We start from the raw sequence: 21,663 nt of genomic DNA on the forward strand, positions 1-21,663 counted from the left end.
CATGCATCCTTCTGCCCTCACTTGATCCGAATGTGGATGTTTGTGTGCAAGACGAAATCCTCAATGGTGATGCATTTCGAATTCGTGCTTTGAAGTGGGTCTTTCGGGTTGCGGTAGGAGGTGGAGCTTCGTCAGTAGTCGGCATTGCAGGGGGTTTAATATCAGAAGACATGGCTTCCTGAAGTCAGCGGCGGGCATCACAAGGGTTTGGAAGACACAGCTCATCACGGCAAGTGTTCTGCCGGTCCCTCGCTGATAGCCAGCTAACAACAAATGAGTCTTACCAGCATTGCAGGCATAAATTCCATGAGGCAGCGCGAACTGTCGTGCCGCGACTTCCATTTTTCTCCAGCTGTGCTCCTGCTGTGACTCAGATGTTCATCTGTAACCATCTGCTCGATTACACAGCTTTTTGGACTTCGTGCTTCCCTGAGTTGCAAGTATTGACTATCATGCAATGTACACACAGATTTGTCATTCAAACCGAATGGCTTGTTGATCTGTTGAGCTTGGGGTTCTGCTACGTTCCGCGCTGGAAACGAAGTTCTACAATCTGTCAGGCACAACTTATTCAGCCAAACCGGCTATTAGAACTCGGCAGTTATGCTGCAATGCACATGGGTGTTAATCACCGTTCGACTACTGCCCAAGCTGATTATGCCCCCGTAGGGCCACGCGAAGAACACATGGTGATATGGGTTCCATGTCATGGCAACACGCCTCGTATACATTTGGTCTATTTGAATGCGTCATGACAGAAATACTCATTTTAAATACGACTCCACATCACTCACCGTTTTTCCTTCATAAATTCAACTTGTTCGGCTGCTCGACGGTGATGCATCTCCTCGCTGTACTTGGGGCTCTGCTCGCAGTGATCGGCGCCAGCGGTCGTTGGATGACCAAGCACGAGATACGCGAACGCCAACTCGAGGCAGCAAGACGTTGGCAGACTAGTGGCCCTCAGAACATAAAGAGCAGTGGTGTTCAGAATATCACATTCGCGAACCCAAAGGCCTCAGGTAACTGAAATGCTACAAGTAAATATCTAATACGTCTGATCCATGTTCTTCCAGAATTTTACGTCGATGGCAGATCCCTTCCATTTGTTGACTTCGATGTCGGTCCTAGCTGGGCAGGTCTTCTACCCATCAGCAACAGTCCTAATGAGACGCGTCAGGTGTATACATGAGTAATCTATGCATGTCCTTCGAGTGCTGACATCATATCAGCTCTTTTTTTGGTTTTTCCCTCCTGGTCCCCAAGGGAGTCTTGATGATTTAATTTTTTGGTGCGTCATCAGAAGCAGTGCGCTCTTCGCTGCTGACCTGACATGTTATACCTGATGAAGGACGAATGGTGGCCCTGGCTGCTCCTCCCTGGAAGGTTTGCTGCAGGAGAACGGTGTAGGCCTCTTTGTTGACGACAAGACTCATTTATAATTGAGATGTTTGAAGCCTTTTAGTTGGGCCTGGGGTCAGGCCAAACCAACTGTGAATCAACGGAGCTGGACCAACCTCTCCTCCGTCCTTTGGGTGGAGCAACCTGTTGGCACGGGATTTTCCCAAGGCACACCAAACGCACAGAATGAGGACGATGTCGCTGCTCAACTCGTCGGTTTCATGCAGCAGTTCCTTCATGTCTTTTCGGAACTCAAAGGTAAAAAGCTGTATGTAACGGGTGAAAGTGTAGGTTTCCCTCTCAGAGAGGTTCGAGCATTGTGCTAATCGTATCCAGTACGCTGGAAGATACGTGCCTTGTGAGTCAGCAGTCATCTTCTTTGAAGATAACTCTAAGACAAACAAAGATATCGCAAACTATATCTACGAGAACCCAACTCAATTAAACCTCTCGTTGCAAGGGATATGGATCAATGATCGTAAATAACATTTGACTTGCTTTGTCAGGCGCTTATACATGAAGCTCAGCCTTAATCTCGCGGTGGGTGGTGCAACAGCAGATCCCTGCAGTGGACTTTGTGAAAAAACACGCTGATATCTTCTCCTTTAAGTTTGTTCATTTCACTCGGATCTAGTTTTCAAATTGCTCACCGATAGGATCCAGTCAGACGTTCATGAACTACCTCGAGAAGAAGGCTGCAACATGCAATTATACTGGCTACATGGATAAGTATGTCACATACCCTCCAGCAGGTCTTCTTCCCCTACCAGGAGACTCTGTCTATATTTCCGAAGGCTGTGATGTCTGGGACACCATTTTCGACAGTGCGCTGATCATCAACCCCGCCTTCAATGTCTATCGCATTTGGGATACTGTGAGTCGAAGAGGATTTTAATGAATACTATATTAACTTCTTCTCCACGCAAGTATCCAACTCTATGGGATGTTCTAGGTTTCTTGTAGGTCATTCAATGATTGACTCAGTGCAGCCCAGCTGACGCAGGTCAAGAGGTCAAGAGTCTCCGATCTACTTTAACCGAACGGATGTAAAGGTGGCTATCCACGCGCCCGTAGACACTGAGTGGTTGGAATGCACCAATACCAATGTCTTCCCCAACGGAGACAGCAGCTTGTCCCCTGCCCTCACTGTGTTACCGAATGTTATTGAGAAGAGCCAGCGAGCCGTCATTGTGCATGGTCTCGCCGACTTCATTTTAATTGCTAATGGGTATGACTTCGTTTTCGTCTCTTCGTATATTCTGACACGTGGTTCGATGATTTAGAACCAGAATTGCCATTCAAAAGTAAGCGCGTACTTGACCATGACATTTATCAATTGACAAGAATCATTTGTAGCATGACCTGTGCGTGACTAGTAATATCTGATGTGCGCTACGATTTACTCATTATGTTCAAAGGGAATGGTTTACAAGGATTCCAGACGCCCATCGCTCACGAGAGCTTCATTGTCGATGATGTGGGTGCCTACGGGACGATGCACTCAGAGCGGGGACTCACTTATTACGAAGTAGCCTTGAGTGGACACATGTGGGTTTAGTGCAATACACAGGGTTTCGTTTCTAACGTTTTCTGTTCTAGGCTTCCGGAGTTTGCACCAGTAGTAAGTCGACCATGCTGTTATGCAGAGTCCAGACGCCGTCTAACGCAGGGACATAATTTCAGGCCGCCTTCCAGATTATGCAGTACCTGATGGGGTTTAGAGACGCTCCCTAGATACATACATACTTTTTTACATAGTACTATAACATCTCGCGGGCAGCCTGAAAGGTTGGACGAGTACCACCATCTTACCGGCCCTGAATTTAAGTCACGCGTGAATCGTGTTTCAAATTTGCCCCTGTCACGAGAGCTCAAGCGCTTACGCTCGTTCTTGTATCACCTTGGTGTCTAACACATTTCAATAGCACAGTTTTTTTAAAATTTCTTTGTTGAATAATGCCTGCCATCAGGACACTGTCGCGCTCAACGAAGTCCGCCATCGATGGACGTAAGACAACAATAGCAAGGGCTTCCATACCAGTCGTGGAGGAAATGCAGGACCTAGCAAACTGTAAGCGCGGCGGATGACATTCGACTCTACAGCTCATGCCATACGGCTCTCATGAAACTGTCTTTACAGGCAAGATGCATTACCCATTGAATGAAAAAGACCGTAACACCTTCAAGACACACGACGGCAAGGCAAGCAGTATGCATTGAGACTGCCCATCATTCCTTACTCCATGGTTTCCCCAGCGCGTCACTCCGCATCAGTGGGCAGTATACGACTTCACTAGAACAATTCCTTGCGGTCGTGTCACGACGTACAAGGATATCTGCGTCGCTCTTGGGCAAGGTTCGCCACGATCAGGTGCGCGTCAAAAACGTAATCCCTTTGTCTCCTCTTACAACCTCGTTTTGTAGTTGGTTCTGCACTTCGAAATAACCCATTTGCACCGTTTGTGCCTTGCCACCGCATCATCGCATCAAATCTGTACATTGGTGGATTCTCCGGTGAGTGGGGCACTGGCGCAAACGCAAGGGGTGGACAGAAGAATACTGGGTTGCAGTGCAATAGAAAGATGGAGATGCTTGCAAAGGAGGGGGTTACGTTCTCCGTGGAAGGATATCTTGCTGACGAATCTTTGCTCTGGATCGGGAGAAGCTGAACTGGCTTCCTTGGCTGATATGTATGATACCACCGGAGTAAGTCACTGTTGGGTATCACCGGTTCACCACCAATGTCCACCAAAACAATATAAATGAATAAATCGGTTGCCGAAGTTTCATATGTCTGTCTCCTTCATAGTCCAGACTGGTCTGTGTTGGATTCAATCTAGAGCTTCCCTTCTTACCAAATACTACCACATCATTTCGCAGCATCTCAACTGAGTGTAGGGCCACGACTTATAAAGTTTAATAACATAAATAGGTATTCATTCAAAGTTCAAGTTGGGATATCCATAATTAGACCAAGCTGGAAGTAAGGCGCCACGGTGCCTGTGAGTTTCTAAGAGACCAACCTTATTCAACAACCTCGACCAGCCTGCAGGACGACCATATCAGCAGTGCATAACAAAATAACGTTCGAGAGCAAACTCACTCCGCGCGAGGATCTCCTGCAGCTTCCTTGCATACCTCCCCGTGCACGCCCCGTGGTGTTGGATCCGCGCACACCGAGCCCACGCCCTCGACCATTGCCTGTTAACATCGATTCCGATCGACACGCAACGATTAGCAACGCAAAAGCAGTCACGAACAAAAAAACGCACAAGGCGGTGTGGGCGGAGGCAAGCTTTGGGTTCCCCGAGAATATGGCTGCGGAGAGAGTGAACTTCCAGGATGAGGCTGTGTTGGAATTTGGCGTTGGCAGTAGTCTTGCACGAGCGGCTTTGGTACGAGGTAGGAATGGACCGGCCTGTTCGTTGCTATGGAAGATCCACAACGTGCGCCAGAATTTGGAGTTGTGCGCGGATGGTACTGTACTACACTGGGGAAAGAGGCGGGACCTTGCTGGCATATGTTGGCATCAGACCCATCGTATCCTGGTCCACCTATACCGAAAGGCTGCCCTTGCGGTGTGAGTGAGGGGCGGGAATCGAGTGGGGCACAAGGGTGACTTGGAAGATTGTTTGGAGCGTGTTGTTGAACAGGGTGTTGCAACCTTGATGAGGCAGGTGATGCCAAAGCCGAGAGCGAAGACATCGAAGAGGTAGGTGTGGCGCTTGGGCTCACTTCCACGGAAGGCATTTGCGTAACTGAAAAGGATACAGAGGAAAATCCTGACGCATGGGATGGAAGGTGTGGCAATGTCTGTCGAGCAAGATCATCAGCAGCGGACGCGGGAACAGGGGATGAAATCCGAGACGATGGCCTGGCAATGGGATACGAAGAGCTAGGCTGCTGATAGGATTGTTGGGTACGCATGCCCAAGCCGGGCAGATATTCAGGCCTTGTTGACGTCGAAGAAGATGGCGGTGGCACAGATGAGACTGATGAACGATCGAGGGCGGAATTGGTGGCCTCAGGTGGAACTAGTCTGGTATTTTGTGCGCTGCTTGCCTGAGAACTCTGCGTCTCATCTTCTAGCGTATATGGTGGAGGCGCCTCGTCTATCACTGCACCTTCCTCTTGTGCAGCCCAATCATGGTATGCTCTTTGAGCTTCATTCCATTGCTCCGCCTCTTCCCTTGGAGGTGTCGTTTCCTCATATCTGGGACGAGTGACCCAATAATCCTGCAACTCCTTGACAGGAAATGACTTGTGCAACATACGGTCACCGCGCAGGGATTCAGCAGCAAAACCAGCTATGCGCATATACCAGTCTGACGGAAGCGAGTGGCCATCAGCGTCGAGCGCTAGAAAATTGAACTGTGGATGAACTGGGAGTTGCTTTGAAGAAGAGACGACAGGCATGAATGCCGTGCCTTCGTCATATTCGTCCCACATGGCGCCATAGATGATGCGCACCCCTGCGTGTCGTGCGGCGTGGATTTGTTTCCAGAGAAAGTGGCCCCCGTTACGCTTTATTCCATTGAGTCCCCATTTCCCGCGAGAGAGATTGTAGCCCTGTAGAGCAGAAATAATAAAGATAAGGATAATAGAACGTGCCACTGGACCTACGCTGCCTCCAGGGAGCACTACGGGTATGTAATCTACTCTTTTCCCCCCTTCGTCTCCTCTTCGCTTCAGAAAATCAAAGTCCTGTTTAACTTTCTCATTCCCCCAGCGTTCCGCTTCCTCTTCGTTACCATAACGCCCTACAGTCCAGGGACTTAGCGCATCAAATTCTTCTGTCCATACCCGCAAAAATTCGGGGTCTGGGTCACTATCAGATGTTGATGTGCGCCAATGTCCAGGTACGCCGGCCATAAGATAAGCACCGCCTGGTGTGGAGGAACGAAAGAAATTGACAATAGATCTGACGACCTGTGGAGAGTGGTTTCTCTGATTGAATCCAAAACCTGGGATACAGATGAGCTAGACTACCATAATCATACTTTATGTGAGCATACCCCACAGTGCAATGACTGGCTTGCCTTTCTCCCGGAGGTAATTTGGGCTGTCTAGGACACACTTATCACGTATTAGATGCATCCAATCTTGCTCGAGCACCCGTTGGATCTTGTCTGGGTGAACACCCGAGACATCATACCTAAAAATGTGCAGTCAATACCTATCAGACCGAGTTGATGAGTATGCGCACATTATGGCAAAGACCCTTCCCTCTGCTTCAGCAGCCTCCATGACACGATCACCCACTTCATCTCTAATGTTCCTGATTGCTATGGTGCCCGCCTCCACGTCGCATTGACCTGCGAATCGTTGCAAAAATGCGCCATCGACGCCGTGTAACGCCATCCAGTGAAAATGGCGCCTCACCGTCTTTGAGTTTCGAGAAGAGAAGAGAAACATAGGCTCCCCATCTGCATTTTGGAGATCTGGGGCGGGGAACAGCTCGGATGGGGAGTATTCGGATACATCTGGCCATAGGTCTGTATTGGGGCGTCCACCGTCTGGGATCAGTTTATCAAACCAGCGCAGCCATCCGTGGTGGTTAGGATCCATGGGTTTGCCGTCTCCCTTGCATGTGAACCTGCAAAAGTAGTGTTCAACGCGACACTCTATCATCCATACGCAAGTTTAGCTACAGAGGCACTTATTGGCCCTCGAGCCCGGGCTTGCATTTAAGTGATAATTGACTATTGAACGCACCATCCTTGATACCCGACTAGAAATTTGTCCTGTATTGTCTTTGGATTTGCTCTGTGGTGAGGGTGATAAGCAACATTACTACTGCACTTCAATTGGTGAGGGTAAAGTTAGGCCTACCTCTTGAGAGTTCGTCCTTCTAGTTCTTGCCCAGATATGGTAAGAAACAAAGACGACTGAGCGACCACCGAGTTGTAGGAACTGCGGATGGGGTAATGCGGCGATGCTACTGCTCTATATGAAAATAAAGCTATAGGAAAACGGTCAGCCTTTCCCGTCCTGTGTAGGCAACACCGGTTGATTGGCCGGTATCACCGAGTCTACGTCGATAATTGTTGGCAAAAGTTATTTTTATTTTTGGTTGGCATGCCTTATAGGAGGCCGCATTATTATAAGCCCTCGAGCCCATTTGAGGCGCTTTGGAAGTGGACCCGAAAATTTTGCAAGTGAGGTTCAATTGACGTTGCAAGTTTTCGGGTGGTTTTGCAACCTCCTCAAGAGGGGTACCTTGCAAAGCACCTAAAGCCGGTGGGATGAGCAGCTGTCGATGAAGCTTTAAATATTATCAAACTGACTACTGGGATGAAGTGGCACGATTGTCTTGCGTTCTTGCATGTTTAGCGCTGTTAGGATCAGAAGATTTACATCATGTGACCGACGCGTCTTGAACGCGTCGAGCATTTCAAATTCATCATAAGTATCCAGATGATTTTGCGTCCATCGACATGCCGTTCTGAGATATAGAGCTTTTCTAAGTTCAGGCCCGAAGATTTTTCCAATGCCATATAACTCTCGGAGAAGAGATTAGCAGAATATTTTCTGAATTGTGACATATAGATCTCCGAAGTAACGCTGGCGACGCCTTGTGACACCTCCTACCCATTTCCGTGTTTGGCACATTCACCCCTGTGTCAGCCGCCGTGCTGAGCGTATATATACTCCCTCATTCCCGCTCCACTCCTTCATCCGCTCCTTCATCTTCTCTCTCATCTTCACAGCCTTTTCCTTGTGCGACTTCCTCATATCGGAGTCTTGGACGTTCGAGCAAGGTATGTGGTGCGCAACTCCGACTCCGACTCCTACTTGGTATCCTACTAACACTCGCCTTCTCCACCGCTAGTACACCCTAGATCAAGCCCGCCAGACGCTATGCTATATAGTGCGTTTCTTCCTCATAATGCTGTATATGTGCCAGATAACTGATATTCACCTGATTTCGCTCAGGTCTAACAGCAAGCTTCGAAAACGTATGTCTTGTTCCCGCCACAATTCTTATCTGCCTTACTAACCGACATCGACCACTCAGGTATTGAAGGCAAACCCCCAAGATTCAAGAACGCAGCAAGACAACATAATGGAACGATACAACATAGCTGCTGTCCTTCACGGGCGTCGCTCGCGGCGTGGACGGCACAGTGGACAGGACCTGGGTCTGCCTGATCCTCTTCATGCGCGTCTGCTGGCCACATTCGCCGGGGCTCTCGGGTATCCGACACCTCTCCGCCCTGTTCGCCTCCTCAGCACCTCCTCGGTCGGTTGCACTGGCCCGCACCATGGATCAGGCACCCCAGCCCACGTCAACTCAACACTCTCGCTGTTTCGTAAGCTCGGGCACGAGATGAGAGGGTGCGTTCCATTTTCATCTTCCAACCCGCTGCTGACATTACGCCATCTTCAGGGCATCGGTGGTCGCTGTCATCCAGGTCGGGACCTGTGGTGGCTCGGGACGTGGAACATTGGCCCTGCTCTGCAGGCGTTGCTAACGTTCCATCCCGTTCGCCCCTCAGTGCCCGCCGGGTCCGGGGTGGCATTGTCACGATCAGTCTGCTTCCTCGGCGCCAAGAGCCGAGGTCGTCAGCGCAAGTAAGTCCACCTCGGTTTAACAAAATAAACCTGAAAAAAAAACATTCCGGACAAGAGGAGAAAGGACTTTCGTGACCCAGGTTATGGGGACAGTTGAGTAGTCCCATTTTCTGACGTTCATGGTTATTCTCGAGACTGGTGGCATCAGCTCGAGACGCCATGCCTTGTTATATTGAATGCGCTCGTCATTCAATGTCATGACATGGAGTCTCGATCTGAGAACCTGACGTGTGACGGTGTATCCCTCTGGATTTCACAGCAGGACTGGAATAGATACGTTGCAAACTTGCACTACATTTTGTTTTCACCTCTGAAATTTGATTGTTGCTTGTTGATCATCATTTTCACTTGTTTTGACTTGGAATTGACTTGGAAGTCCGACTGAAGAGACGTTCATCACACTTCACATCGACGACCGAGCATATGCATGGACCTTTGATCATTCCGCCGGAATCTGCCCATTGTTGCAGGTAGAAGCGGCAACAATATTTCGATGGGAGGCACGCAAAATTACAAGCGACATCTTCCACATTGCAAGTTGAATTTCGTCCAGTGGACACAATGTTAACTACAAGTCAGTTGGACTCTGGCCAGAAATTCGCTCAATGCATGGGTCGCTCTTCCTATTTCCCCTCCATTCGTGGTGGGAGGTGACCTTCAATCCAAGGGCGTATGCCATCCAGTACCAGTCGCAGAGCTGCGAATCGCGTCCTGAATGAGGAGGTCGGTATCATTATCGGTACACATATATGTGCGTTTCTTGCCCATGGATATCTTCATCGTTGTCAGAGACGTAGACATCCACTTGACCGTGGAGAAGACTCGGAGCATCATCATACCCACGGTTGGCCTAGTTCCTGGGGGTACTAGCTCAAAGAGTTCGAGGCGGGTATCTCTTCCATCATCCGACAACTCTCATGTCATTCTGTTTCAGGACGATGACCATCGACATTTGTGTGGTCTTGGGGGTTCGACACATCCCACTGATGTACAGTCGTCCAGTACTTTGGCCGATATCGCTGGCGATCTCACTTGTGTTCCCGAACATGTTGGGATCGAGCCTGCTATTTGTCTCGGGTATGTTTTGTACAGGATTTGTTCCGACTCGCTCGTCTTTTGGTATTTTCATAGCCATGATTGGGGTGCTGAAGTCATGTTTCGAGGCTACCCGGAGACGACCTGATATCTTATATGCCTTGGTTGGCGTGACCGTTCCATAGGTCTAATTGAGCAAAACCAAGGCAGGTGCTGTGTTTGCTAGGGATAAACTGGCAGGCCCCGTTAGAAGAAAACGCACCCGGCACTGGTAGTACTGACCTTTTTCCTTCGACTTGTCTTGTCTCGCCATATACCTTGGACTGCTGGCAGCCTGCTATTCGATATGCTCTGGATTCTTGTTTTTGCTGGACTTTCGATGCCTCATTATCGTTTTTTGGGACCGCATCATGTAACGCTTTGCTCCGAGTCTGATATCACTATTGTACTACAATTGCGATCATTGCGTACAGTGAATTTTCAGTGTCCTAAGAAGTGACATTTATTCATATTCCAAAGATGAAGTGACAACTGTCACGGTACAGGTGAGAGATCTCTGCTTCCAATATACCACTACAATATTTCTAGCGTTCTGACCATGTCCGGAATAGAAGAAAGGTCTTTGACTTGTGCAATAATATCATGATCTGACACGATTTTCTTGTATTCTCCGTCGCGCTAATGCGCTAAAAGGCTGCTCAGTTCCGGATCAACCAATTCCTGTGCTTCAAGGAGCCCGCCAGGCGAATCCTGTGATGGAGACCTTGACGTGCGTAAGGATGAACCTGCTGTTGTGATCGCCTGTGGTTGGATGGGTGATATTTATGGATTTGAAGAGCTGTTGGGAGGCGGTGGAGTAGGCGGTGGAGTCGGATAGAAGGATAGACAGGGTAGACTAGCTAGATTGTAGGTAGTGTCCACCATAGGGCCCCGCCCCACAGGACAATAAACAAGGATCAAAAAAAAAAAAAAAGACTAGCTAGAGTCTTGAAGAGAGCGAAGCTGGCCCTGGTCGCAGATTGCATAAATATAGGTTTCAGGAGTTTCAGGCCCCATGTCCTGAGCGCCAAATGATACAGGAAGCAGGCGAGGCTGTGATTCCTGTGAAGAGGTACAAAAAGGCTCGGTACAGCACCTCTGAAAATTATATCAAGACACTCACAAGCCCTCCAGCAAGTTGTGCTCCACACCATCCACCTCGAGCAGAATGACGGAAGCGGAACAGTCCGCCATCCAAATCGACACGGCTAGTCGAGCATTTGACCATGAAGGTGATGTCTATGGAGTTGCAGTCTTCCCCGATAGATGCCGTATGGTCACGGCCTCAAACGACAAGACGCTTCGTCTGTGGGACTTGGAAGACGGCGTTGAGTTGAAAAAAATGGAAGGGTATCGCCACGCTGTATACAAAGTTGCAGTATTAAGAAACGGGCAATTCATAGCAAGCGGTGATTTCGGCGGAGAGCTCGTCGCCTGGAACAGGGACGGCGAATCTCTCACCAAACCCATCGAATTCCACTCCAATCTTATAATGTCGCTCGACTTTTCCCCAGACAACACACTGCTGGCGAGACGGTGTTCTGGAATACAAGAACATGGCGGGTGCAAGGAAATCCAATCAATTGTGGGAATGTTGTCTCCTGCATTCGGTATTCGCCGTCTGGTGAACGTCTTGCCATCGCAACAATCAGAGATATTCAAATATGGAATCCAGGCAAGAGGGAATGCATCGCAAAGTTCCAGGGTCACTCTGCGTTCTTGAATGGAGCATTTAATCGTTCGCTCGCGTGGACGCCCGATGGCGGACAGCTTGCCTCGGCTTGTACTGATCCCGATCCCACCATACAAATCTGGGATTCATCGACCTGGATGCAGGTCGGTGAACCCTGGAAGGGCCATACTGAGACCGTCCTCATGATTGCCTTCAACCCTACTGGCACACTTCTCGTGTCCGCATCGGGAGACCACCAAGTTCGCCTTTGGCGGCTTTCGGACCAACGAACCATCGCCATATTCAAGCACTCCAATGAAGTGCATGGTGTCACGTTCTCCACAGATGGCAAGCACATCCTGAGTGGAGGTGCAGATCATATGATCTCAAAGTGGGAAATACCTTTGCTGGAGGACATTCCCGAGGACCAGGCATCAGATGTAAATTTCTGTTCATTTTCCGTTCCTTCTTCATCTTATTTCCTTCAAGGATGTGTTGTGGAAGGATGCTCCGAAGGAACAATTGGCAGATAATGTGAGTTTCAATTCCGTCCGTCTTCTTGCATATTGATCCTCAATCGTGATTCCAAGGCTCAACCGTCTGATTGCGAGGCATGTCTCTAGCCTTCACTCCTGCCATATAATCTGACCATGCAAGATGCAGATCCTTCCCATCAACACGACAGCCCGCGATGCATGCATAAACGGGGACTGGCTCAGTGCCGACAGGCTGTCAACACAAGATATCGGCGCCGATGGCAACGACTACAACTCTTATGCGAATCGCTCGTTTGTAAAGGCAAGAAATTCAGACTGGGACTGCGCACTTGATGACGCGCTCGAAGTAAGATGCACCACCCCAACTTGACCTTTTTAACACAAGCTAACTTATATGGTGATATAGAGCATCAACATTCAGCCTTCCTTGATGGGCTGTATCTCCAAGGGCATCGCACACTGTGGAAAACGACAGTTCCCGGACGCGATGAAAGCATTTGACCTCGCGTTCATGTACGTGGACACAGACTTGAATAAAACTCGATTTCTACTCTTGATTAAGGTACGTCAATCGTGTCTCGTATACTCGCTACTTACACGACAGCTGTCAGGCCATTGCCCTTTTCAATGCAGATCAACATGACGAGGCAATTCTGCGCGTGCAAGAGCTAGCTACCACTCGTCCCGATCCGAATTCTCTTGCCTGTGGTATCGTAGAAGTGAGTGCTCCTGACACAGTCAACTCCAGATTCATGTGTCGATATTGATTTTGCGAACCCTGCACTTCAGTCTTATCTACGCGTGCAAGTGGGAATGAATGCGTTAGGCGATGCACTTCACAACGAAGCTGCTGACCACTTCACTGCTGCTGTCAACACTATCGGATTCTCGTCTATGTCGGCCATCCTTCCCAAATATGATGTCTTCGTGGTGGTATGTTGATTGCAGTGCACTGGAAATCATTTTTTCACTCCCTACTGTGCTTTCTCTAGTTATTTGGGTGGGACCTCAAGTCATTGTGGCGAACTGCACACCAGAATCTGTGCCGTGCGCTCTTTCAGGCAGATCGACTTTCGGAAGCCATCCAAGCATACCGATATATGATGGACACAGCTGATGAGGCTACGAAAGCACGCTGCCTTGATTGGTCCACTTGCAAGTCTTCGCGTGATGTCAACCTGGTATAATTCTCAACCTCATTTCACTTAGCTTTCAAGCAAGATTGCAGCGTGTCTTATGCTGCGGCCGGAGTGGCTGACCTCGCTGCGAGCGGAGATGCTGCCCTCGGTGCGGGTAATTACGACAGGGTCATCGAGCTCTACTCTGCGGCGATCGACCTCGATTTTGCAACTGATATCATCTTTGCGAACCGCAGTAAGGCGAGGTCGAGAAAAATGCTATGGGACGACGCACTCCTTGATGCAGAAAAGGTGCGATGACAGTCACCGTTTTGTAATCGACGCTGATTCTGGTGATACGCAGGTCATCGAAATCAATCCCTCGTCCTACTTTGGATATCAGTTGAAGCATGCAGCACTTCATGGCGCACAGCGATACGATGAAGCCATCGAGGCGTTCAAAATCATGCTCTCCAAGTTGGAAAATGCTCTGGACACGGAAACAACAGGTAAGCCCAAAATAGCACATCCTTCAGTATTGTTGACTTTCTTTATTCAGACTTGCGCCAGCAGTATGTTAGTCCATCCGAAGTAGCAGAAGCCATTCAAGAGATCATCAAGGCTCAACTCGACGACATTCCGCATCGTCTAATTAACACCTCCACCGGGCGCTTATGCAATCGCGAGCTGCAGATCAATGCCTTCAGAATGAGTGCAGAGTACAAAGAACTTTTGTCATCGACCATGAAGCATGCAGACCTTCAAATGGAGCGCATCAAAGACATTGTGGCGATGTACTTCCGTTATGTCATGCTATCGCATAGGTGGGAAGGGACGGAGCCGTCGCTGCATGACATCCAGGGCAAGGTGGTGTACGACTTGGATCCAGTCTGCGGCATCCCGAAGTTGCAGTCATTCTGTAAAACTGCTCGCGATTTGGGGTATCGCTGGACTTGGATCGATACCTGTTGCATCGACCAGACTAACAACGTTGAGGTCCAGCAATCGCTCAACTCCATGTTTGTCTGGTATCATCACTCATCGCTCACCATCATCTACTTGTCGGATGTTCCACCTTCGTCGCAGCCTGGGGCACTCGCAAGTAGCGCTTGGAACACACGAGGATGGACAGTTCAAGAATTCCTCGCCCCAAAATTTGTCCTATTTTATCAGAAGGATTGGTCCCTATATCTCGATGATCGCTCTCTTAACCACAAGGATTCCCGTGCAATCATGCAGGAGATGGGAGATGTGACGGGCATAGATGCACAGGCCCTCGTCGCCTTCCGTCCGGGAATGAGAGATGCACGGGAGAAACTCCAATGGGTGTCAGCCCGTGTCACCACGTGGCCGGAAGATATTGCATACTCTTTGTTTGGTATCTTCGGCGTCAACCTGCCTATCATTTATGGCGAGAGGAAGCAAAAGGCGCTTGGAAGGCTCTTGCAGGAGGTTGTAGCTCAGTCGGGTGACATCAGTGCCCTGGACTGGGTGGGGCAATCATCCGAATTCAATAGCTGCCTGCCAGCCGACATTACTTCATACAAAGCTCCATCATGCACCTTGCCATCTTTGTCCGAAGATAACATCCAGACGTCAATCTCCTCGCTCCGACATGTCATGGCTGTAGATTCTCTGAGACTTTACACGTTGCTTGACAACCTGAACGCTCCCCGTTTTGCGAACCGCAGACTGCATCTGCCTTGCATCGCATTTAATGTCACAGCAGTTAAACGGAGTCGCGCTGAAGATCAGGAGAGATATAAAGCCACGGCCAACGGGCTTCATGACCTGTTTATCACCACGGAGGACAAGCTGAATCTGTTCTCATCACCACGACCGACTATACAGACACTCTTGCTTGTTCGTCCGTGGAATCGTGATCTCCTCGAGCTTCCTGACTTCGCGGAGCCGTCTGGCTTGGCAGAACTGCCTGACGTTGCTGACGACATGCAGAGCGAAGATGATTATTGGTCTGCGCCTGGGTCTCCTTTACAGGATTCACCTGGCGAGTTCCCTGAAGCCCAGGAGTCGGCTGATTCGGAACTGAGCGATCGGGCCTTGCGATTGGCTGCTCGTCTTGAGCAGCCTTTTATTGCATTTTTACTAGCGCAACAGCGCGGTGGAGAATACAAGAGAATTGCGTCAGATCATGATATTATTGCACAAGTCAAAGACCTTTCTTCTATTCAGGACATGGTCAGGACGCTAGAGATATTGTAGCGGTATGCATTTTGGTGTTGTTTATATCCATAATCCAAGAATGTGAATTTGACGTATGGGATAAGCAATACCCACAGAATGTCCTCAAAGCTGATCTACAAGCAATGGCATGACACAAGCGGCTACTTCCATGCTCCCCAGCCATGAGCCTGTGACTCCGAATGGTGGCCATACACCTTGGACTGCTGGCAGCCTGCTATTCGATATGCTCTGGATTCTTGTTTTTGCTGGACTCTCGATGCCTCATTATCGTTTTTTGGGACCGCATCACGTAACGCTGGACTCCAAGTCTGATATCAATGTGCCATTCATTAGGATCATTATCAACGCTGCGCACAGTGAATTTTCAGTATCCTGAGAAGTGTAGGATGGCCTTCTTCACGAGACTTGTAGCCTGGTTGTTAGCTGCTGCTATCTCTTATCTTGTTCACCTTCGACACCATACGCCGTAGAGGCTTCTTGGATTCTGTACCGCATGACACTTCCGCACGTCGATCCTCCGGTACAACTTAGCTAATCATTACGGTACATACTTAGTCCTTCTCGTCTTCGTCCGAACACCTCAGTATTGTGTCACTGAGGTATGCAGTCTTCGTCTCGCACCTATCTTGTACTAATGTACCTTAGCTCGTTCTCTCGCTAGGTACTACCAATATAGTATTGTCTCGTAACACTACTGAGCTCGTTCTCTCGCTAGTGAATACTGGTGTTCTGCTCAGCATTCAAATTCGTCAATAAATGACTGGTAAGTACGTAACGAAGGAAATGTCGAGAATGAAAACTGCTGAGAGATCTACATATTTCTTCCAAAAAAATGATTACACACAGCTACAATATCTCGAGTGTCCTGACATCCATCATACCACGGACAGAATCCACGTCCTTGACTTGTGTAATGATATCACGATCTGATGCGATTCTCTTGTATTCTCCGCTGCGTTGCTGCGCTAGCAGGAATGCGTTGAATGGCTGTCCAAGGCGAACAACCAATCGTATTGCACGCTCGCGCGATTCTGAATCAACCAGGCCCTGTTCTGCGGGCAACCCGAGGAGAGTGAAATCATCCACGCTCTCTGTATCGTCTGCATAGTCAGGCAGCTCGAGCAGACGACGATCCCAGGGACGGACAAGTAAGAATGACTGCCGAGCGGGTCTTCCTTGCGAGAACTGAAGCAACCTGTCCTCCGTGGTGATCTGCAGGTCATGAAGCCCATCTGCCTTGACTTCATACGTGAAGTAGGTTTCCTTGTGTTCAATGGGTCTCCGTCTGACTTCTGTGACAGGGAATGCAATGCATGGCAGATGCAGCCGGCGGTGAGCAAAACGTGGAGCGCTCAGGCAGTCGACCGAGCTGTACAATTTCAAAGCTAACTCGACAACCACAGTGTCTTGTAGCCACGAGACCGATCTCTGCATCTCATCTTCAGATATAGATGGCAGCGTGTACGGTGGGGCTTCGTATGAAGTGATGTCGGCAGGCAAACAGCTGTTGAATTCGGATGATGCTCCGACCCAGTCCAGGGCAGTAATGTCCCCAGACTCAGCGACGATCTCCTGCAAGAGCCGCCCGAGCGCCTTTTCCTTCCTCTCACCATACATGATAGGGAGCTGAACACCAAAGATGCCAAATAATGAGTATGCGATGTCTTCCTCCACCGTGGTGACACGCGTCGACACCCATTGCAGTTTCTCGCGGGCGTTTATCATTCCAGGACAGAAGGCAACAAGGGTTTGTGCATCTATCCCCGTCACATCCTCTAACTCCTGCATGATCGCGACAGACTGCTTGTGGTTGGGAGAGTGGTCGTCGAGATATGGGGTCCAGTCACTTTGGTAGAAGCGAATGACTTTCGGGGCGAGGAATTCGGGTACTGTCCATCCTCGCGTGTTCCATGCGCTCCTTGCCAGTGCGCCCGGCTTTGACGAAGGCGGAACGTCCGACAAGTATACCATCGTGAGCGCTGAGGTGTGGTACCAGACGAACATGGAATTGAGCGATTTTTGGAGTTCGGCGTTGTTAGCCTGGTCGATGCAACATGAATCAATCCACCCCCAGCGATACCCCGCAGTACGAGCAGTTTTGCAGAAAGACTGCAACTTCATGATGCCGCCAACTGCTTTCAACTCATCAACGACCTTGTCCTGGACGTCATACAGCAGTGGTTCCTTTCCTTCCCACCGATGCGATAGCGTGACACAACGGAAGTACGTCGCCACGACATCTTTGATGCGCTCCATTCGGAGATCTGCGTGCACCAATATTGATGACAAAAGCTCCTTGTACTCTGTGCTCGCTTTGAACGCATCGATCTGTACCACTCGATCACATAAGCGCCCAGTGAAGGTATTAAGCAAACGATGCGGGGCGTCGTCGAGTTGAGTCTTGATGGTCTCTTGAATAGCTCGTTCTGCTTCGGATGGATTGACGTATTGTTGGCGCAGCGCTGGAGAAAGAGTCAATCATGTTTAAGGATGTGGTTATTTGGGGGCGTACTTTGTGTTTGTGTGTCAGGAGCATGTTCAAACTTCGAGAGCATGGTGTGAAATGCATCAATTGCTTCATCATAGCGTTGTGCGCCATGAAGCGCTGCATGCTCTAACTGGTATCCGACGTAGGACGAAGGGATCAGTTTGATGACCTATGTATTCGCAAAATGAGCACGGACTACGAAATAATAAATGGCATCAAACCATTTGTGCGTCTAGAATCGCATCGTCCCATAGCATTTTTCCCGACCTCGCCTTGCTGCGGTTCGCAAAAACGGCATCGGTTGCCAAATCGAGGTCGATCGCCGCAGAGTATAACTCGATAGCCCGGTCGTAATTACCCGCAGAGAGGGCATCATCTCCCTTTGCAGCTAGGTCAGCAACTCCGGTGGCAGCATGAAATGCGCTATAATCTTGCTTGAACGCTGAGTGAAATGCAGGTGAGTATTGTAGCCAGTTGACATCACGAAGACTTGCCAGTGGACCAGTCAAGGCAGCTTGCCTTCGTAGCTTCATCACATCCATCCACCATTTGCCTGTAAGATCTGAGGGCCTCTACAAGTTTACCTTCCCGAAAGAGCGAACGGCACCAATGCTGGTGTGCAGTAAGCCACAGCGACTCGAGGTCCCACCCGAATAACTGCGCAAGCACTCAGTTGAACACGAAATAAAAATATTGCATCACAATAAACGCACCACCACAAGGATATCATATTTAGAATGGATGGTCGACATAGACGAGAAACTTATAGTATCAACAGCGGCAGCGAAGTAGCCAGCCGCTTCGTTGTAACGTGCGTCGTCTAATGCATTCATTCCGACTTGGACGTGTAGATAAGCCTGAAGTGCGAGGTTCGCAAAATCAGTATCGACGCATGAATCTGGAGTTGACTGTGTCAGGGGCACTCACTTCTACGATGCCACAGGCAAGAGTATTTGCATTTGGACAAATAGTAGTTAGCTCTTGGACGCGCAGAATTGCCTCGTCATGTTGATCTGCATTAAAAAGGGCGATCGCCTGACAGCTGTCGTGTAAGTAGCGATTGCATGAGACACAATTGACGGACCTTAATCAAGAGTAGAAGATGTGTTTTATTCAAGTCTGCGTCCACGAATATGAACGCGAGGTCAAATGCTTTCATCGCGTCCCGGAACTGCCTTTTACCGCAGAGGGCGATGCCCTTGGAGATACAGCCCATCAACGATGGCTGAATGCTGATGCTCTATATCGCCATATAAATTAGCCTGTGTTAAAAAGGTCACGACGGGACAGTGTATGCCACCTTGAGTGCGTCATCAAGTGCGCGGTCCCAGTCGGCTTTTCTTGCCATAACAAACGAGCGATTCGCATAAGAGTTGTAGCCATTGCTATCAGCATTGATCTCTTGGGTGAGCAGCCTGTCAGCAGTAGGCAAGTCCCCGGTTATGCATGCGTTACGGGCTGTCGTGCTGATGGCAAGGATCTGCATCACGCATGGTCAGATTGCGTGGTCAAAATGAAGGCTGGAAACATGCCTTGCAATCAGACTGTTGAGCCTTGGTATCGAGATTGAGGATCAATATGCAAGAAGACGAACCGACAGTCAACGAACGGGAACTCACATTATTTGTGACATCTTCCTTCAAAGTGTCTTCCCGTGACGCATCCTTAGAGAAAATGACACGAAGAAAGGACGAAAATGAACAGAATCTTACATCTGATGTCTGGTTCTTGATCACATCCTCCAATAAAGGTACTTCCCACTTTGAGATCATTTTATCTCTTCCTCCACTCAGGATGTGTTTGCCATCCGTGGAGAAGGTAACACAGTTCACTGGACTGGGGTGCTTGAATATTGCGATGGTTCGTTGATCCGAAAGCCGCCAAATGCGAACCTGGTGGTCTTCAGATGCGGATGCGAGAAAGGTGCCAGTAGGATTCAAGGAAATGATGTAGACATTCTCCGCATGGCCCTTCCACGGTTCACCTACCTGCTTCCAGGTCGATGAATCCCAGATACGTATGGTGGGATCACGACGGCTACCCGCTGAGAGAAGCCGTGTGCCATCGGGCGTCCACGCGAGTGAGTAATTCCATGCTCCGTGACCGTGGAACTTTGTGATGCATTCCCTCTTGCCTGGATTCCATATTTGGATATTTGACTTGGTTGCGATGGCAAGATGTTCACCAGACGGTGAATACAGAACGCAGAGGATTTCAGCGCCACAACCGATTGGATCTCCTTGTACCTGCCATGTTTTTGTGTTCCAGAGCTCTGTTGTAGTGTCCAATGAGCCACTCGCCACCGATGTGCTATCTGGGGAAAAGTCGAGCGAGTGGATCTGTTTGGAGTGAATTTTGATGGGTTGGGTGAGAGATTCTCCGTCTTTGTTCCAGGCGATGAGCTCTCCACCATCATCACCGCTTGCTATTAATTCCCCATCTCTTGATACTGCAACTCTTCGTACGCTGAAGCGATGCCCCTTCATTATCTTCAATACAACGCCGTCTTCTAAGTCCCACAGACGAAGCGTCTTGTCGTTCGAGGCCGTCACCATACGGCGTCTATCGGGAAGGACTGCTGCAAAGATACTACTCCCATGACCTTCAAATGTTTGAATAGGCGTGGTGATTCGAATCGCGGAGTGTTCTTCTTCCGTCATCCTGCTCGAGGTGGATGGTGTTGAGTACAACTTAGTGGAGAGCTTGTGAGTGTCTTGATCTAAGTTTTAGAGGCGTACCGGACCTTTTGGTACTTCTTCAGAGCCTCAACCTGTTTCATGTTTAGACGCCCAGGACACGAGGCATGATGCCTATATTTATGTAATCTGCAACCATCAATCCAGCGCCAGCCTCGCTCTCTTCATCTAGCCAGTCCATCTTGTCCACCATATACTGCACCTACTCCATCGTGGACGCACGGTCAGGGAATCGATACCACTCCTGCGGAAAAGACTAGGTCGCAGGCGAATCTGCGGGGTGGAAAGTCTATAACACAGCAGAAACAAACAAAACGTAGACCTGTTGTTCAGCCGCAATCGTGGTCGCGATCAATAGCGATATCTATGAGCTCTTGATTTAAGGTATCGTTGAGCGGTTTATTCTGTATAGCTATATTGTTGGACTGACACACCAGGAAGCCAGGAACTATATGAGTAGCACGGGCGGACATTCCCGAGCCAGGGCGTGACTCATTACCTCCGAAACTGATCAATTCCCACAAGTCCCAGAGGGGCATTATCCAGCAATTATTCATCCGAGCCACATACTTATTACTCAATCACCCTCTAACTACAGGCGCACACCCGGTCCACAGGTACCTCTAATTATAGGGCCTAGGTGGGAGTCACAGGTGTGCTTCTCTAGCACGCCCGTCCGAATTATCAAATCCAGTGTAGTACTAGTACATCATTCCTCTTGACCTAGTTTCACGAAACCGACATGCAATATTGCGTTGTACATTTCGACTTCCGAAGTTTGCAGGCGTATGGGAGTCGACGCAGCCCAAGAGTCTCGGATTCCCGCACCGCCGCGTGAGCCTGTCCAAATGGCTTGGTTGACCTTTGGCGGGGGGCTGACCGTTTCAACTTTGTCCTACGATATGAGCCACCGTAAATAAAAAATTGGGTACGTGTG

General features: G+C 49.3%; 4 protein-coding genes across 4 annotated transcripts; 3 read left to right on the forward strand and 1 right to left on the reverse strand.

Moving 5' to 3' along the window:
• Positions 1 to 838: 838 nt before the first annotated feature.
• On the forward strand, positions 839 to 3,135 carry DFJ58DRAFT_732667 (Alpha/Beta hydrolase protein; the record flags this gene model as incomplete). The annotated part of the gene is made up of 15 exons (XM_041386196.1): positions 839 to 1,022; positions 1,077 to 1,180; positions 1,233 to 1,291; positions 1,352 to 1,406; positions 1,458 to 1,688; positions 1,738 to 1,879; positions 1,929 to 2,010; positions 2,065 to 2,275; positions 2,329 to 2,360; positions 2,411 to 2,629; positions 2,685 to 2,705; positions 2,758 to 2,765; positions 2,820 to 2,949; positions 3,001 to 3,022; positions 3,085 to 3,135. 15 exons carry the CDS (start codon positions 839 to 841, stop codon positions 3,133 to 3,135), a joined length of 1,551 nt encoding a protein of 516 aa, XP_041239271.1.
• A 216-nt stretch (positions 3,136 to 3,351) lies between these two features.
• DFJ58DRAFT_688919 (6-O-methylguanine DNA methyltransferase) lies at positions 3,352 to 4,281 on the forward strand. The gene is made up of 4 exons (XM_041383354.1): positions 3,352 to 3,472; positions 3,542 to 3,603; positions 3,658 to 3,772; positions 3,826 to 4,281. Exons 1-4 carry the CDS (start codon positions 3,358 to 3,360, stop codon positions 4,068 to 4,070), a joined length of 537 nt encoding a protein of 178 aa, XP_041239272.1. The 5' UTR covers positions 3,352 to 3,357; the 3' UTR covers positions 4,071 to 4,281.
• A 1,197-nt stretch (positions 4,282 to 5,478) lies between these two features.
• DFJ58DRAFT_614504 (uncharacterized protein) lies at positions 5,479 to 7,169 on the reverse strand (the record flags this gene model as incomplete). Its single annotated transcript, XM_041380943.1, has 5 exons — positions 5,479 to 5,970; positions 6,025 to 6,365; positions 6,417 to 6,556; positions 6,608 to 6,997; positions 7,117 to 7,169. Coding segments are annotated over 5 exons (1,416 nt in total), but the record flags the coding sequence as incomplete, so codon positions are not given.
• A 2,573-nt stretch (positions 7,170 to 9,742) lies between these two features.
• DFJ58DRAFT_732671 (uncharacterized protein) lies at positions 9,743 to 10,159 on the forward strand (the record flags this gene model as incomplete). Its single annotated transcript, XM_041386197.1, has 2 exons — positions 9,743 to 10,053; positions 10,108 to 10,159. 2 exons carry the CDS (start codon positions 9,743 to 9,745, stop codon positions 10,157 to 10,159), a joined length of 363 nt encoding a protein of 120 aa, XP_041239274.1.
• Between the last annotated feature and the right edge of the window lie 11,504 nt (positions 10,160 to 21,663).

The sequence above is a fragment of the Suillus subalutaceus genome (assembly GCF_016647625.1).
Source record: "Suillus subalutaceus strain FC151 chromosome Unknown DFJ58scaffold_130, whole genome shotgun sequence".
NCBI lineage: Eukaryota > Fungi > Basidiomycota > Agaricomycetes > Boletales > Suillaceae > Suillus > Suillus subalutaceus.